At 42.6% G+C, this 19,051-nt stretch overlaps 1 protein-coding gene across 5 annotated transcripts in view; it reads right to left on the reverse strand.

Annotated features, from left to right (window-relative positions):
• The window catches only part of LOC135547269 (E3 ubiquitin-protein ligase Midline-1), a 60,623-nt gene that overhangs the window by 13,998 nt on the left and 27,574 nt on the right, over positions 1-19,051 (reverse strand). For 3 of the 5 annotated variants that reach the window (XM_064976090.1, XM_064976091.1, XM_064976089.1), the window contains exon 2: positions 1,730-2,451. In XM_064976090.1, the coding sequence (XP_064832162.1) occupies positions 1,730-2,395 (666 nt within the window). In that variant the 5' untranslated portion in view covers positions 2,396-2,451. Of the gene's footprint in view, positions 1-1,729; positions 2,452-4,573; positions 6,183-10,967; positions 11,216-19,051 lie in introns of those variants that run through there. The other 2 variants (XM_064976087.1, XM_064976088.1) reach the window with 2 other exon arrangements.

A 19,051-nucleotide genomic window follows, 5' to 3' on the forward strand; every position in this document is an offset into this window, starting at 1 on the left:
AAGTAGTGTTATATATATATATATATATATATATATGTGTGTGTGTGTGTGTGAAAAGCCCTGTGGTCTTTCAGAGCCGTGCAGTGGAAGCCATGTGATCCCTAGAAACCTTTTCGCTAGACTTGACACCTCAGTTGCGACACTGTTACACTGACTTCTTATTTACTAAAGGCCTTAACTAAACACTGCCTTATGCAAATATATATATTTTTAAATGTATACGCCATCGATAGCCTGTGATAAAATGACAATAGATAGGCTATGTCTACTGTACTGTACAAACAAAAGACGGTAGAAAATGGTAACTATAAAAAAAGGGGTTTTAGCGTCCACTTGATGAATTGCAAATACTAAAATGACATCTTTAACTGAGAAGACATTTCAACAGTTTACATGTTGATCAATATAGAATGTAAAAGGTGGAGGTCTGATAACATCACAGCCCTGCTTGCTGCATCACTTGATAGAACTTGTCAAATGTGAGGGTCAATTGACATGTGAAAGGCTAACTATAACACACAGCTGCATGGTTCTGCCTGGTAATAAAGCATTCATTGCTCCCATGAGGTTTCTGGAGCCATGATCGTGTCCCACGGCGTGTGTTGGCAAAATACTAACCCACAAAGCCCAAATCTCAGTGCTTTGACAGGGGCTCATTCAAGTCTTAAGTGGAAGGAATGCGTGGCCACCTTTTTTTGTGTGTTCCAGCTAACAAAGTCTCTCTCATGATGCTTATTAATATGGCACCATGGAGGGAAAGTGGTTAGCTCCACTTAACCTGAAACCCTGGAAGCAATATTTTGTTATTGGTTGGAATTACGTGGCAAATGTTACATTTAAGCCCGTCGAAGAAAGAGTGTGTGATCACTCCTTGTTCCCAAAGCTCTTTGAAATATGAACATAAATCACATTAGTTGAATGCTGTTGTACTATTGAGGAATCTGACTGAATGGGGATTTCCATTAGCCATTTCTGTAATACTTTCTTTTAGGGTTTCGTACATCAAGAGCCCAGACATCTGTAGATATATAATACATATCATATAATAGTGAGGTTTCCTGATTGTATATTGTGCTCTTGTACTGCACTGTTACCACTAGCAATGACTCCTTAGTCACCCATTAGACTTAGTCTTTGGAAACATATCTAGTATGATAAAAAAAAAGAGGATATCATTTGGGGAACGACTATTTATTGAAATATTGGATAATATGTATAATGTTAATGACTCAAGTTTAATGTGAATCTCCAATATAATTTTACAATTCCATCATCACGATGTCTCTATGACATGTTGAACAATGTGTTTTTTTTCTTCTCAAACTGCAGTAGTTCACAGATTTTTATGATACGGCCACAAATAAAATATTACATTCTGGAAACAACACACTATAACAATCTCATCGTTTTAGTGTTTTTGAAAAGCTGCTGATAGTAAGATAGTAAGTAATGAAAAAATGAACTAATCTCTGAAAAATGTGTGGTGAATCTCCACAAAACAAAAAGTGAATGGTCAAATATTGAAATTGATCAATATTTGTGTCACGCAATTCAGGCACAATCTTGTTGATCTTGTATACTTACAAATTCAAACTTGATTTTCATCAAATATGATTTTAAATCTCACCATGTGTACACAATGAGCTCTTCACACTCAGTCATTAACTCCCCAGATGCTCCCCAGACATTCCTGAAGCTGTGCACAGTATTGTACAGTAGCATCTCTTACCTTCAGTTTCTCGTAGCGGTCGCTGAGTGCTGCTACTTGGTGGTCCCGATGCCGACCGACCAGTTTGCACAAGGCACAGATCAACTGTTCATCTGTGACACAGTACATGTTCACCTTCTCGTTCTCGTGCTCCAGACACATGAGTCCCCTGAGGTGGCAGTCCGGCATGGGCTCGATCAGACGGTGGCCAGTGAAGGGCTTCTTATTGGGGTGGGTGGCCTTCAGGCATTCGTCGCAGTAGGACACCTCACAGGTGACACAGGTCTTGACGGCGTCTTGGGGAGGGTCCTGCTCACAGAACTGACACTGCACCCTCTCGCTGGGGGAGGTCATGACCGTGCTGTCTAGGGCGGCCCTCTCGCGGCGAGTCTCACTGGGGGAGTTGGGCCCGCTGACGGAAGCCTTCTGAAAGCGGTCAATGATGTTCTGCAGAGTGACGTTACGCTTCAGTCCTTCTAGGCCCCTCTGGCTGAGGGTGATGACATAGCGACAGGTTGGGCACTGGAAGGCGCTGATGGACTGCACAGGCTCGTTGGGGGTGCAGTGGGAGACTAGGATGCGGTGGGCACAGTTGAAACACAGGCTGTGAGCGCAGGGCAAGAGCAGTGGGTCCTCGAAGAGCTCCAGACAGATTGGGCAGGTCAGCTCCGACTCCAGTGTTTCCATCTTCACGCACAACAAAGCGGTGTCGTCAGCAAAATCCAAGGAAGCTGATCAGCTATCTGTAGGGATGACATGTAGTACATAATTAGAGAATGGGAGGGAGAGAGAGAGAGAGAGAGAGAGAGAGAGAGAGAGAGAGAGAGAAAGGAGAGAGACAGAGAGACAGAGAAGTGAAGGGTTCGAAAAGGGTTGAACTATAGGGGGTTGTCAACCTTCCCAGAATATAAATTAATGAGTGGTCTTTCCACATTCCTAATTTAAGAAAACTGGAGATTACTTGATGTACTAGAGGAATAAATAGCAGGTACTGGATAACGCATCTGTGGTATCTTTATCAGGGGTATTGAATGAAATGAGGAAATGAGAAATGAAGACTCTTCTAACTGAGTTTTGGCGTGTTCTAAACCCTTCAGACAAATATAAATTATTAAAGCGCCATAGAAATGAAAGTGATGTTCGTAAAAAAGTTAAGCAATCCATGTTGATCTTCATTTCCCCTGAACTAATACATACATATTTTATAGGGACGCACATCTGTCCTTATTCCCTGTGATGCAACAACCAAACAACTGAAGACTGTAGTTGGGAAAAACAAAACAAACAAACAAACAGTGAATATTTTATGTAAGCGTTTTGAACTGTTTTGATGATATAACTCCAGAAACACAAAAATGACTCAAGTAGACATACAGTGCATACAAGAATAGTCATGTATACTGAAAGGCTTGGTCTGGCTAGCTAGCCCAGGGCAGTGCAGGACAGTGAGGCCAGACAGCTCAGTGAAGCAGAAGTCCCTGGCCCTGCCTGTTCACAGCTGGAGCTCCACACTGTGACTGGACTGATGGACACAGAGCCTTTGTTACAGGCCAGTCAGACACCCCAGCTGCGAGTAGACACTCTGACCACCACGTCTCCCTGTGTAAACTCTCTACCTCCACTAATTACGCGTGAAAGAAGGCAAAAGCTCATTATCAGGCCAGCCGGGCACAAGTTGTCTTTGAAGCTGTGAGGATGCAGCAATTACCCCAGGCCCCAGAGCTACAGGCCCGGGTTTGTTCCCCCTCCTATTCTAGTCAAATCCGCAGAGGCACTCAGCTAAGCTACTGTATGAGACAAGAGACAATTGTCTGTTGCACTTGTCTCCCATGTCTGTGATGCATACAATATGAATGCATCTGTGGGGCTTTGTTGTGCTACTATTGTTGGTTTGCGCAGACATGGAGTTTAATGCAGATGTCTGAATGTGATTTCTTTGGAGTAACAAAGTTCTCTCTGTTATCCAAATTGACGAGACAAGCTTGCTGGCTAAACGAGTAGGGGGGGGGGGGAGGGTTGTGTATCCAATGTTCAAAAGTGATGGTCAGAGAGTAGAAATATAACAATAGTTTGTTAGCGGTAAGGAAACATACAGTATAGGCTACTGAACTGCATTCTTCAGAAACAGTTAGAAATATTATGCTAGTTTGTGGTTTCCTCCATTAAAAATGTAGTATAATCTTAGCATCTTGACCTTGAACACCCAAGACACTTCAAATCATCTATTTTAAATGTAATTTTAAATAATCTATTTTTCATGCACAGTGCACATGATGCCAAGTTTAGATATTTTGCACACTGAAGTAAATTCATCTGGTGAAAAGTGAATGACAAAATCTCAACAATACTTGCTGATAGAAAGTATATTGGTGCTCATGTCTACTGTAGTGTAAGAAATAGTTGTTGTTGAAGTAGAGTGGCTACTAAATCCACAGATGTTCACCGTCTTGACATGTTTGTCTCCTGTAATGTGTTTGACAAGTATTCCACAAGTCAAACACAACTCATATGACACATCATTCAGAATAAAAAAAAATGTACAGTAACATTACAAAAAGAATCCTGAAATGTGTGACCGAACATGCCCTGTAAATGATTTAGTATCCATTCAATGAAGCCAAATAATAGTTCATAAATATGCAAAAAGATCTAAGTGCGTTGCATGAACAATACAAATACTGTACACAAATGAAAACGTCTCAGCCTTGATGTCATCATACAAACAGCCACTAAAAGCCCTAGAGTTACACAAAACCCAATAAAAGTATACTGTGGCAGAGAGCCAGAACAAAGTGCTTCACAGCAACTGCACCTTACACACTCCCCTGAAAGCTTTCCCATTCATAAGCAGTTTACTTTACCCACCGATGGATGTTGCCCTGCTTTGCACTGCAGAGACATTTCAGTTGAGGGGGAACTTCTGACCCAAATCATGAAAGTATATTAAACAACAACAAAATAACCCCCCCCTCCCCTCCGAAACGAGGCGGTGGCAGAGTGCAGTAACAGAAGAGAGGCCAGCATCCAGATGGAACAAGTCTTCATAAGGCAGTAATCCTGCGGTAGCGGAGCAGGGCTGTCATTAACCAGGAACCAGGAGACGGAGAGCAAGAGGTAGCAAGTAGCAAGCACAACAGGAAGAGCTGCCCCACAATTCCAGGAAAGCCAGCTCCACCTACAGTAGGAGAGCCGGCCAGCACCCAATTACTCACTGGAAGTATTGGCAGAGAGAGTACAAGAGAGAGAGAGAGACATAGAGAGAGAGAGAGAGAGAGAGAGAGAGAGAGAGAGAGAGAGAGAGAGAGAGAGAGAGAGACAGAGAGAGAGAGACAGAGAGAGAGAGACAAAGAGAGACAAAGAGAGAGAGAGACAGAGAGAGAGAGAGTGAGAGAGACAAAAGAGAGAGAGACAAAGATAGAGAGAGAGAGAGAGAGAGAGACAGAGACAGAGACAGAGACAGAGAGAGAGAGAGAGAGAGAGAGTGTAAAAGAGAAAGAGCGAGAGGCTGGATAGAAGCAGGGACAGAGCTCCATAGGACCCTGGTTGGTCTAGTCAGTATAGCTTTGGCCCTCACACAGGACAGACAGGTCAGTGTCCTCTGTGCTCTGAGCCCTGCCCACTGAGCTCTGATCCAGAGAGGAGAGAGAGGACAGCGTCAGGATCCGTTTCCCTCCGTGACCGTCACCTCTGCCTCTCCAGCGGCACAATGCTGTCCTGTGTGGCGGAACTTTTCTTGGCTCTGTCACCAGGGATTAAAAAAGAGAAAGCCTGACAAAACACAAGCACACATACAGATGTAGGATTTTAATATGAGCCAGTTTGCTACTGCAGAAACAAAATTCTGCAGCAACAGGAAATGTGAATTATTATGTGAATTATAATGAATCAACATTTTTGTAGGCGTTGATATACTTTCATTTGGGCAAATCAAGTCAAAGTGGAAAAGACAAACTTTAGAAGCCATTCTAAAACTCAAAAAACATTACAAGTTAGCATTTCCTGCTGTGCAGGAACATTTTTAGCAATGAAAGACTGGTCAAATTAAGATCCTACATCTGTACACAGGCACGCAGGAATGTGCACACACACAGGGGATGGGTTGGGATGGGAGCCTTGCTGGCAGCAGGATTCATTCGAAACACAGGGAGGGCAGGCAGGGATCTCTAATTCCCTGTGCTCCCAAACAGCAAGTTGACCTAGACGGCACAGATTACATCTGTCTGCCTCTATACAGACCATCAGTGTCTCTCACTGAGTTGAGGCAGTAAGCCTACAAAGCTTCACAAAATCATTATTAGACCACAAAAGCTCCACATTCTGTTTTAAAATTAAACCATTCCATTTCTAGCCCTCTCCTCAAGAGCAGTGGAATCTGTAGACATGTGTTTCTTCATGATAAGACCTGTGTTCACTTGTAGGTAAGGGTTTGTGTCTACCTTCTACTATTTGCTCTTCATGTCCCTCCCTCCCTCCGGTCCGTTTGAATTCTCCTATGATTCAGAATTACATTGAGATAGAATCCCCTCTCTGACAGATCCATACTGTAGACATCATAGACATGCCCTGGTGAACACAAAGGGGTGGGTATGAAAGTGAGAGACACATGGTGTTGGAGATGGCATGGGAATGTGAATGGCATTCCCCTGACTGACTTCATGTGAAGCCTCCAGCTGGGCAGGAATGCCTGCTGTACTGCTGCAGTCTTCTGTACTGTAATGTCAGTGATTCAGTGTCAGTGATTCTCAGTGGGGGAGAGTGGGGTTCATCAAAACACACTCAGGACCCAGAGGTTCCTAATGAAAAACCCATGCCCACAGTTCATTTCCACACCCATAGTAGCCTTACACATGCCTGCTATTTTTATTTAAAACAATTCTACACAAAGTACTCATTGCCACACATATGCAACACATTCATGCAGAATACAAGATGAATTAATGGCATTGTTAAAACACTGTCTATAGGAAATAAAACGTTACTATGCGTCAGTATTCTAGTCATACACAAAGATCATGTTGCATTAACCTTTTTCCCATTGACAAAACATTGATTGATAATGCGTGGGTGGAGATGAATGATCAATTGCCTTGAAGCCAGTCGCCTGTCTGTCCACTGCCAGCTTTGGAAAAAAGCCCATATGAAATGTGACCTTTACGATGGGGCTGGGACGATCTCTACAGCCATCCGGGGTTGGCCCCTACAGTCATTGGTTGGCACTGAACCCACCATCGATAGCCAGTAGGACTGTGCATCAGCGTGGCCTGAGAGAGGGAGAAACACCACACAAAAAGCAAACTAACACCGCCTAATGTGTAGCCACATCTAGACACCACCAGCCTAAAGAGCCCCACAAAGTTCTTGTCATAAAGGTTGTAAATCCCCAACATGTAGAGCCAGCAGGGTCAGATTACGTGCAGGAAGTTCAGGGAAACTCTGAATTTAGATATTAGGCCTAATAACTAATTTGAAATGCTATTTAAACTAGAGTCATCCTTGGACAAATATTACCTTTTGGGCTCCCGTGTAGCGCCGCTGTCTAAGGCATTGCATCTCAGTGCTTGAGGCATCAATACAGACACCCTGGTTCGATTCCAGGCTGTATCACATAGGCCGGCGCACAATTGGCCCAGCATCGTCCGGGTTTGGCCGGGGTTGGCCGTCATTGTAAATAAGAATTTGTTCTTAACTGACTTGCCTAGTTAAATAAAGTTTACATTTAAAAAGAAACAAGATATGTGCTCTCATTCTCATTTTTGTGCCGATTTCTTTCTCTCCAATTCAAGCACCTTTTTAATTGGCTATGCCAGACTCTTTTATCATCTCTAATGATGGCCGCAATCCATATATTTATTATTATTAGAGAGAGAGAGAGAGAGAGAGAGAGAGAGAGAGAGAGAGAGAGAGAGAGAGAGAGAGAGAACTGGCTCTTTTCCACTTTTTTCCTGGGGCAGATACCTAACATCATTATCTGTAATCCTGTCTTCACAGCGTATCTGTGACCAATGTGTGGCCTGGTGCTGCACCCAAAAGCAGCCGGGTCTCAATGGAGCGGCCCAACGGTCCACTCTGTCTGCCTAAAGTGATTTACAGCTGTGGCGAGAGGCAGATGATTAGACAAAACCTCTAATCTCCCAAATCTGCACACGTACACATCACTGTGATTATCAGCAGGGGCTTCATCCTGACCCACATTCACCAAAAACATGGGAATTTACTGCTTTCATATATTAGAAAACAAACCAGGAAGCACAGTGGTGTGCTGTGTTATCTAAGTGGACGATAGAAATCAACATTTGTTTTACTTCAAGGGCCCCTCCACCTGTCAAATATGATAATGTTGAAAAGGCAAACCAGCTTTATTCAGGGGTTTGCATTATACTGCGTTTCTACTATTGAGGCGAAGCTAATGCACAACCAATTGACTATGGATTTGTACTGCATGTATGGAATTATAATGAGAGCATGTGACCTGTTGTACATTACAACAATCATTTCAGTATATTTAATATTTTGATTTATTAGGATTCCCGTTAGCCGACGCCAATGGCGACAGCTAGTCTACCTGGGATCCGACACATAACGGAAAATACACTATAGACAAAAGACTCAAATTTACATACATTTAAAAACATTAACATGTAGTGTGTGTGCATCTATCAGTTACATATACAGTACATGTCATTACATACACACAACAAGTAGGTCACATGGGGGAGAGGCGTTGTGCCGTGAGGTGTTGCTTTATTTGTTTATTTTAAACCAGGTTTGCTGTTCACTTGCACTATATAAGATGGGAGTTCCATGCATAATATTATCCCTTTGATTATAATAAAGTGGAAGACGTGCCGCTCTGTTCTGGGCCAGCTGCAGCTTAACTAGGTCTTCCTTTGCAGCACATGACCATATGACTGGACAATAATCAAGATTAGATACAACTAGAGCCTGCAGGACTTGCTATATTGATTTTGACAGTACAGTAGGTGTTTCATTTGTTAGGTTGATGTCCTGTTGAGGGATATCGATCACAAATGTGTGCCAATAAACAATAGCCTAGAGTAAGGGGTGTACATGTGAACAGACAATAATACAGTCATGAAATGCAACCATCTAAAAAAAATTACACTACAGAGTAGTTTTTTTTGCAGCTGAGAGTCCAATGCTGATTTGATCAAAGATAAGAAACTGGAAACGGAGGCCACTAGTTGGATTGATACATTGCCAATTAGCCTTTAGCCAGCGAAGCAGTCAAAGAGCTTGAGAACAGAGGGTCTGTTAACTAGGCCAGCTGTTGGCAGGGCCGGTCTTTCTGTAGGTCATCCTGGTCAGTAATCAGAACAGCCAAACTCTCCCATTTCCTCCCTGCTGCTTGGCAGGTGGCATCAGCAGGAAAATGTTGTTTTCTTTCCATAACCACATGAACTTTCACTGAATTCCCCTGAGACTATTGCTTTCCCAGCAAAGCCCTAGACCAGCATAGATGTCATGATAACAGAATTGGTCGCAGTTGGATTACACTAATCTCAAATTCCAGTCGTTTTAATTAAAACATGATCAATCTAAACATCTTTCTTCCCTTGGTCCCCAAATACTGTACAAATAACTCAGTGGATTAAATGGAGGGTTTATGAATATCTCAAGAAGATTAGGCGTCATTGAAATTACTCGAAAATGTATGAATTAACTTCAAGAGATATATTTTCATTCTTATGAAATATACTGTTTTACATTGCTGCATTGTCATTTCAGATCACCACATGGAAATTGATGGACAACTCAACCCACTGAAAAACAGGTTAAAGGGGGACATCTTGTGGCTGACATAAAAACTGACGATCCCTGACATAATTGAATATTTGGTTATGCTGATGATAGGTTACGAACTATGCATACACAGACTTCTGAAATACTTTCTGTAGTAGCGTCAAACAAAAAGTTACTGTTGCAGACTCCCAAACAAACACACCAACCCCACTATACCGCTGCTTCTTTACCTATTTCAACACCTACATTCCAACGACTAAATCTCAACAAATGATTCACTGACTGACACATTCCATGATACCTCTAGTGGCCAGCCCACAAGGTTTCCATGGTGATACATTATTTACCACACAAGTGATCAAAGAGCGACTACAGAGAAAGTCAGGCATTCTTCAGCTCTAGTGGGAAACAACGACTTACTAATTAATAAGGAAAACCCCAGGCTCCAACAACAAAGTCTACATTTTACACTTAGAAAATAAGATGTTCGTAAGGATGACTTGCCCACAGATAAGCTCTGTTGTAAAACTACAGGCAAGCTTCTGGCACAATATTACGCATAATGCTTGAGAGTTAAAGAGGTAACCCAGATCGCGGAACACTGCTATCTTTCACTTGTGTTTATCTTATCTTATCTGAGGTGCATTACATTTGCTGGGGCATCAGGAGATGTGTTTTGTATTCATAAGGACATATTTTCAATCCCCTTGTAGCACTAGTATAACCCTCAGACTGTGTAACAAACGCAAGGTCTTTATTGGCAATACACTGTTGAAAATAGCAGCTTCACTTTTAACAAAAACAGCTTTAATTGACTTTTGTGAGAAACCAACATTCTGAACTCGTCACATTCTACAAGCTGAAGAGCAATAAAGGCTGGCATTTCAACTGCATTCTGCAAACAGCCTGCTCGATTCAAATAAAGATGGATTACTTTTTGCACCTGTCTCATAAATGATGTTTTCATGACGATCATTGTGTAAACCTTGGCATGATGTCAGCACTGAAATTGGCATACCGGCTTTTCTCATCACAAAATGAGGTGACATCCAAAGTATGCTGATTACAGACGACCCATTGCACATAATCACACCATTGATGTGTTGTTGTATTCTTTCCTTTCACATTCACATGGCCTCTCCACCGCTGTGTTATTCTACACTCTGTAACGTCACTTTGATAATTCATCTGTCGTCAAACATAATGGCATTTCTGAGTGCAATGCAGCAGTGACATCAGCTTTTGAACTGTACCCTGCCCCGAGTCTCAGAAACGTGTTCTGTCAACACACTGATGTCAAGCACTTACTGCACAGGCACACACACACACACACACACACACACACACACACACACACACACACACACACACACACACACACACACACACACACACACACACACGCACACGCACACGCACACACACAGAGAGAGAGAGAGAAACCACTTGCTTGAAGGAAAATAAGCAACCCCAAAATAAGCAGTAACCTCTTTTTTACCTGCCACATGGCTAAAGTCCCATCATCCACAAACAGGGGGAAAAGAAAAGAGGTCTCACAGTTGACAAGTCTGGTAATACTGTACTAGGCCAATCCACTGTAGCAATCTGGACAAACTAGCTCACCCCTACGCTTAAGCGTTTACCTCCAGTACCAGTATATTGGCTTTGATTTAAGTTTCTGGTCCTCTAACCCTGTCCTCTCAGCCTATTGAGAAGAGGCAGGAGGGTTGAAGCTGTCCTCCTTTTCGCTCTGTTCTACTGAGTACTGTATCTGGCCCCTGTGGGCTACAAACTGTTGCCCTAACCAATCACACAGAGGGGGAGGGACCTCTGAGAGGGGGGTGTCTGTTCAGGGATTGTGAGCTGAGAAGCGTTGTCATCTAATGCTCTGTTAAGACAGTATATCCAAATGGCACATATGGTATTACTGTACTAGAGCATGTTTATAATCCAATAACCATAAATCATAATTTATGTAGGTTAAGTTACTTGCCATTGATGTATAAAACCACAACAGGTATAACAATCCAGTTATTAATCCAGTATATCACAATGATTTTTTTAATGCGCCACAACATACCAATGTTGATCTAATTGATGAAAAACACATCTGTAACAATATGAGGTGGTGGTTCTCACACCAGTCCCCAGGAAACTCAACACAGACCAGAGTCATATAGCCAAGTAAAACAGTCAATGACGTCACCATGCATGCACTGTAAAATGATGCATTTCATACTACTGTACACCTACTGTAATGTAAATATGGTATCAAAGCAAGTACTGAGTAATGACACACAGTACAATACGTTAATATTGACTGTATTATACTGTAAAAAAAAGAAGAGTAAATTATACTGTAATCAGAATTAATGAAAGAATGGATGAATGAACTACATTTATTGAGGGGAGGGGGGTTGTATTTCACAGTATTTTACTGTAATTACAGGGGATTGGTGCAAGCAGGTTGGCTGCCAGGTAAAGTGTTTACACATTACAGTATACTGTATTGATGAATATTTGTTGTTTGATATCACTTGCACTTCTAGAAGCTTTAACAAAGGCTTCCAAACTGGTAGCAACGACAGGGCAAAATGCTCAACAATTTAAGGTTTGAAGGTCATGAACAGTCAAAATCATGTTTTTTTATGACATTGGATCAAAGTAAGATGACCAAAGTATGAAAAATGACTCTTGCTTTTATATTGATATAGTTTGATCATAAAGTTACTGGCTCCCTCCCCCATGTCAAACACTTGGATTCAGGAGGCGGGGTTAATTAAACCAATAGGGTGACCTCACCCTAACTCTCATTGTAGTACACCAATGGTAACATGATATTCTCCTACCTAATTTCAATAAGTACCGCCTTGTCAGCAAATATATTTAAAAGTGTACGTTATTCATATATGACAAAGATACTTACATGTATATGTTTCCCATTTCATCTGTGTCTGGTGTTAGCTAGCTACTTGCTACTTGCTCGGCCATCATACGCTCCAAAGAGTTTGTTACTGTTGATAATACCACAAATTACCATATAATTTACATTGTTACGTTACAGATTGTATTATACTTCCACAGAATTAGACCACTGATCTAACAGGTCAGCAACACCTACAGTGGAAAAAAAAAACGAATGACTTCCATAGTCATATCGGCTATATTGTTACCCATTCACTTCTTTCTGAAAACTGTGCTCATTGTCACAACAGCATCTTTTCAGAATTCTCATTGGAAACATGATCATAATGCTGACCTGACAAAAAAGCAGCACACCGGGATGTTTTATCTTGACTTCTATCAAACTTGACAAGCACCGTGTAAGTTTCTCGCGCCGAAGCACACGCTCAATCTTGCCCGGTAAACACTTTTACTGGACATTGAAACATGGAAATAGAGGAATGTGTTTGTGGTTGAAACAGTCGACTGAGACAGTGTTGATAGTCTCAGTTTGTTGGCACCAGTTGCACCGCTCTGTGGTCATGTGGGGAGGGAAAAAAACTTCCTCTCCTAACGTCTGCAGCTACCAGGCAAGTTTGGCAGCCGCCCCGTTGATGCCATCACATCGTATAACATCTGAGCAATGCAAAACCTTGGCTTCCATCACACCTCCATAGCTAAAAGGTTAAGGTATATACCGTAGCCCAGCTCACATGATCCACTACCTGGAATGACCTTTAATCAATGACCTCATGGGATCACTATGACTATTGATATCTCATAATAAACCCTGTGTTAGTTTACTGTGCTAAGGCTCCAGCACAGAATGCTGGCTACAGAACTCAGGCAGTAATCGATTTAGATTGGTAATTACCCAGAGCCGGACGCCTGCCATGAGAATGCTCATGTTTCCTTTTTCACTTCATACCATTGAAAGAGACATCCAGTTCTTCTTTGGTTGAGCAAAGATTGAGCAATGAATAACAATAGCTCAGTAACCAATTACACTAGAGCAACTGGGCTTACCGTGATGAAATACTGTGGTTTAAAATGTGGTACAAAACCACAGTAGTGTGCACAGTTTATTTTGACAACTAATCAAAACAGAATCCTATGAGATGAGAAGTGTATGTGAGTGGCCAGTGCACACTGCATAACGTCTGTCATGGAAATCTGCTCCAGTATGACGTTGATGGCCTACAGTAAATACAATTGCTGCCATTGTTCCTTCTTCATCCTAATCAACATTGGCATATCAGTCCCTCAGAGGGCTGCCACAAAACAATATTGTACAGTTGCCTTAATTTGAGTCAGTTTGCTACAGCAAGAAAGTATTACTGCAGCAACAGAAAATGTGAATTGTTATGTGGATTTCTAATTATTGTTCTTGTTTTTTGTAGGGGTTGAGCCATTTTTTGTTAGGTCAAATCAAGTCTGACATTTTCTGGGTGAAAATGACAATGACTTTAGAAGCCTTTTTAAATCATGAATACATGAGACGCTTGATCCTACATCTGTAGGACACAATTCCAGCCCTGTCTATTCACTGTATTGTATTGGACACAGGCCAATAGCTGTGTATAAATACTGCCACTATCCATCAATAGTGACCTCTACTTTCCAGATGGATTTAAGGCCAGGTACCACACCCTAATCTGGTACCCCCCTCCCTTAGCTGGCAAAAGTTTATTGTGATATGATTAAGAGGTCACTAAATATAATCAATTTTTCTATTACAATGTTTCTTAAATATTTGTTTCTAATATGCAAATGAGGCACTATCAATTAACCATACAAATGTAAATGTGTATGTTTAATGCATTTTTGGCACATTATTCAGAAGAAAATGTTATCTAGAATAAAAATTGTACAACACATTCAATTTGTAACAGTCTGGAGAATATACTGTATCTAAATAACAAATGTGGTTATTCCACACAGATGTTTCTGGAGCTGAGAAAAATGTGTTGGTGTGTCGGAAGAATCTAACTTTTGGGACATGGCAGTTAAAAACAAGTACACTACATTTAGACTACTAAACGCCAAACGCCTATTTAGACCCAATCACCATCTCTTCAAAGAAAGTTACTACATATATTCCAGTTTGTAATGTTCCCTATGAAATTGTCTTTTAAATTGTGTTGGATTCAATGTTTAAATTGTGTGGGATTTAATGTAGTGAGCTTTGATATTATGGATATTTAAATATATATACAGTGCATTCGGAATGTATTCAGACCCCTTGACCTTTTCCACATTTCTTATTCTAAAATGGATTAAATGTGACCCGTTTCAGGAAACTAGGCTTATGTCGTGACGCATTACTTCACAAGAGACCTGTTAGAACGTAAACTGATTTTCTCTATCAAAATGTGTTTTTTGGCAGAAATGCCTTCTCGAACATGTGAATTTGCCATCTGTAAAGATGAATCAAATTGATAAATTACGAGCCTAGTTGGTTTAGCCAAAGAAAAGGCAGCAACCTTCCCTCTAGCCATGATTGGCTGAGATAATGAGTGGGCTGGACATGCTGAGAGATGAGTTTGGATTGGTCTGCCATGTGGCACACTTCTGTCTATTTGAGCTGGTCAGTATGTCTAGGTAATCCTGTCTAATGCATCTTTAAAAAATGATGTATCGCTTATTAAAACTGCTTATGTGTTGCTCCCCACTTTCTGGAGGACCGAGTTTTGAAATCAGTGGATGTTAGCTAAGGAGATGGAGAAAATACCTTTCTTAGCTAGCTAACATTGAACCTGGTTGGTTTATTTACCTGTAGATTCATGCAGGGTAGTAACGTCATGAGTTGGAATTATGGTACATTGTTTACCTAGCTAGCTACATATTTTACCAAAAGACTCCATTATCCAAGTAACCATTTTGGTGCGTTCGTAAATTCAGTCTGGCCATGTACTCCAATATCATAGCACTCTCATCTGTTTGTGCCAGAGCGCAGAATAACTGCTGAATTTACGAACACTCAACACCCATTGAACATGGCCGGTGTCAGTAAACGTCGGCAAGAAAGGGTAAGTCAATTGTTGCCAGCAGCACAGTTAGTCACCAACGCTCTGGATAACATGAACACAGCCTAACTAGCTCTGCTAGGGCGAGAAAAATGGTCAGAGTGGGATGTTCTCTCATTATGTGTATGGAAGTAGCTAGTAAGCTAGCCAATGTCAGCCAGTTAGCTTGGGTGCTTGACTGCCGTTGTGAGGTTCAGAGCGTTGGGTGTGCGCTCTGAACTCTCAATCTGACAGCACAGTTGCAGTCACCAACGCACTGGATTACATAACAGCCTAACCAGCTCTGCTAGGGCGAGTAATGTTCAGTGAGCTGTTTTGTTATTTCTGTCTCGAAGTAGCTATCAAGATAGTTTGGGTGTTTGATTTTTGTTGTTAGTACAGAACGCTTGGATCAACCCTTAAAGAGATGGGTGGGGCTAAAGAGGGTTTGAAAGATGCTGAATGGGTGTAGACAAAGAAGGGCTCTCCATTAGTAGCACCAAATTATTTAAAGGCCATTTTCTCAAAAGTTTATCAACTTTCAAACAAAATTACTTTCCCATTGTTCCTCAACTATATTGTATGATATACCATTTGTCTCTTCTTTTATCCAATGTAAAAAAACACAATTTCAAATTTTGCTAAATTTTACATAAAAACGATTTGAGCCGGTCGGTCACAAATGTTTTTTTCCCCCTCATCAACATTTACAAAAGTATACAGACCCTTTACTGAGTACTTTGTTGAAGCCCCTTTGGCAGCGATTACAGCCTTGAGTCTTCTTGGGTATGATGCTACAAACTTTGCTCATCTGTATTTGGGGAGTTTCTCCCATTCTCTGCAGATGCTCTCAAGCTCTGTCAGGTTGGATGGGGAGTGTCGTTGCTAATGTAGTTTCAGGTGTCTCCAGAGATGTTTGATTAGGTTCAAGTCCGTGCTCTGGCTGGGCCACTCAAGGACATTCAGAGACTTGTCCCGAAGCCACTCCTACGTTGTCTTGGCTGTGTGCTTATGGTCATTGTCCAGTTGGAAGGTGAACCTTCGCCCAAATCTGCGGTCCTGAATGCTCTGGAGCAGGTTTTCATCAATGATCTCTCAATACTTTTTTCCATTAATCTTTCCCTTGATCCTGACTGGTCTCCCATTCCCTGAAGCTGAAAAACATCCCCACAGCATGATGCTGCCACCACCATGCACCAGATTCCTCCAGACGTGAAGCTTGGCATTCAGGCCAAAGAATTCAATCTTGGTTTCACCAGACCAGAGAATCTTGTTTCTCATGGTCTGAGAGTCCTTTAGGTGTCTTTTGGCAAACTCCAAGTGGGCTGTCAAGTGCCTTTTACTGAGTAGTGGCTTTTACTGAGTAATGTTTTCGCTATGTCATTGTGGGGTATTAAGTGTAGATTGAGGACAATTTTGTATTTAATACATTTTTGAATAGGCTGTAACATAACAAAATGTGGAACAAGTCAAGGGGTCTGAATACCTTTCAAATATATATACACAACATACAACAATGTCAAAGCTATTACTGAGTTGCAGATCATATAAGGAAATCTACATAAATTAATTCTGCCCTAATCTATGGATTGCACAGCCACTGGGGAGCCAGGCCCAGCCAATAAGAATATATATTTTTTTCAGGCTCCAGTGATGGGATCAGCCAATGTGGACATACATATTGCGGAACGAACGTTCCACCACCCCGTCTGGGTTGCAGAGGTCAGAGAAAAGTGGCTGTTGATTTTGGACTTCCTACGCAGGGCATGCTGACACCTGGATCTTCGCGCTGAGATGATAATCTTTTATGGGAGTCCTGCCATACATCTTCGGTGTTCCCCAAGTCTGAGACCCTCCAGACCCCAGTACTATCGAAGCCTTGCCCTTTGGAAGAAGACATCTCACCCCCACTAGCAGGCACGTGACCTCTGCAACCTCCCAGTGTACAGCACCCTGTGGACGTGATTACACCAACCATGCCCAGCCTGACTCAACCTCTATTCCCCACACTCATCCAAGCAGTGACCCCCAGGTGTGGACTACAACCAGGTAAGTGACATAACTGTCAAGGACTCCTTTCAGCTGTCTCGGGTGGATGAGTCCCTTGACTTGGTGATGGTGTTCACATGGTTCTCTTCTTTGGACCTTCGAATCGGCTACTGGCAGGTGGCCATGGCTCCAGAGGACAAAGCAAAGACTGCTTTCACCACAGGAAAGGGGCTGTGGCTGTTCAAGACCATGCTCTTCGGACTATGTAACTCCCCAGCAATGTTTGAACGACTGATGGAGAAAGTACTGGCTGGCATGTCTCCTGAATGATGTCTAATGTACTTATAGGATGTGCTGGCACATGGGCTGGACTTTGATGCTGCCTTAGAGGTGCTGAGAGAGGTCTTAGAGAGGATCCAGGCCGCAGCCTCAAGCTGCACCCTGAAAAGTGTTGCTAAGGGAGGTCACGTTCCTCGGCCACAGAGTGAGCAGTGAGGGCCTCAAAACAATGGAGGACAAAATGTTGCAGTTCAGGACTGGCCTACCCCCAGAGACATTCACTAAGTACTGGCATTCTTGGGCCTAGCCCAATACTACAGGGGATTTGTTGAAGTCTTTTCAATAGTGGCTGCTTCTCTGAACTGGCTCCTGGAGAAAGGGAATGACTTCCAGTGGAACCAAGAGCAGCAGGTTGCCTTTGAAGCCCTGAAAAAGACCCTTTGTGAAGCCCCCATCTTCGTTGCCCCAGACTCACAGAGACACTTCACCCTGGCCACCGATACCAGCGGAAGTGTCTGGGAGCAGTCCTGTCACAGGTCACCCCGGAGGATGGGCGGGTAGTGGCATACTATAGACATACAGTACCTTCAACAAGGCGGAGAGGAACTACTATGTCACTCGCAGAGAACTCTTGGCAGTAGTGGACTTTACTCATCACTTCCGCCACCACCTCTGTGGCCTGCCCTTCGTTATACGAACAGACCATGCAGCTTTGAAGTGGCTTCTCTCCTTTGAAGAACTGAGAGTCAAGTCGCCCGCTGGATAGAGCAGCTGCAGGCTTTCCAGTACACCATTGTTCACTGTGCTGGGGAGAACCACTAAAATGCTGATACACTGTCCAGGCGGCCATGTGGTCCTGAGTGCAAGCATTGTGAGCACACAGATGCTTGTGAAGTGCTGGCACTGTTGCCAGCAGACACTGTTAGGTGGATAGAACAACAGCAGGCTGATCCCGACCAACAGATGGTGTTTGGCTGGGTGGAGGAAAGATCTTGCCCCCCTGCAATGAGGTGGTGGAGCAGTCACCCATAGTGAGGGAACTGTGGTCATAGTGGCCTAGGTTAGAAATAAGACATGGATCACTAAAAAGAAGCAGGTTGGAACCAGCCACAGGTGAAGCTCGTTTGCAGTTGGTATTCCCCGAGGTCCTGAGAGAAGAAGTGCTCGAGCTACACCATGGATGCCCTGGTATAGGACATGTTGGTGTTACCAAGAGACTGAAGCAAACCCACTAATCCTTCTACTGTGGACAATGTAGACAGGATGTGGAGGATAGTGCCCTCACCATAGTGCCCTCAAAGCTCATCACTAAGCTAAGGACCCTGGCACTAAACATCTCCCTCTGCAATTGGATCTTGGACTTCCC

This window comes from Oncorhynchus masou, chromosome 10 (genome assembly GCF_036934945.1).
Source record: "Oncorhynchus masou masou isolate Uvic2021 chromosome 10, UVic_Omas_1.1, whole genome shotgun sequence".
Taxonomy (NCBI): Eukaryota; Metazoa; Chordata; class Actinopteri; order Salmoniformes; family Salmonidae; genus Oncorhynchus; species Oncorhynchus masou.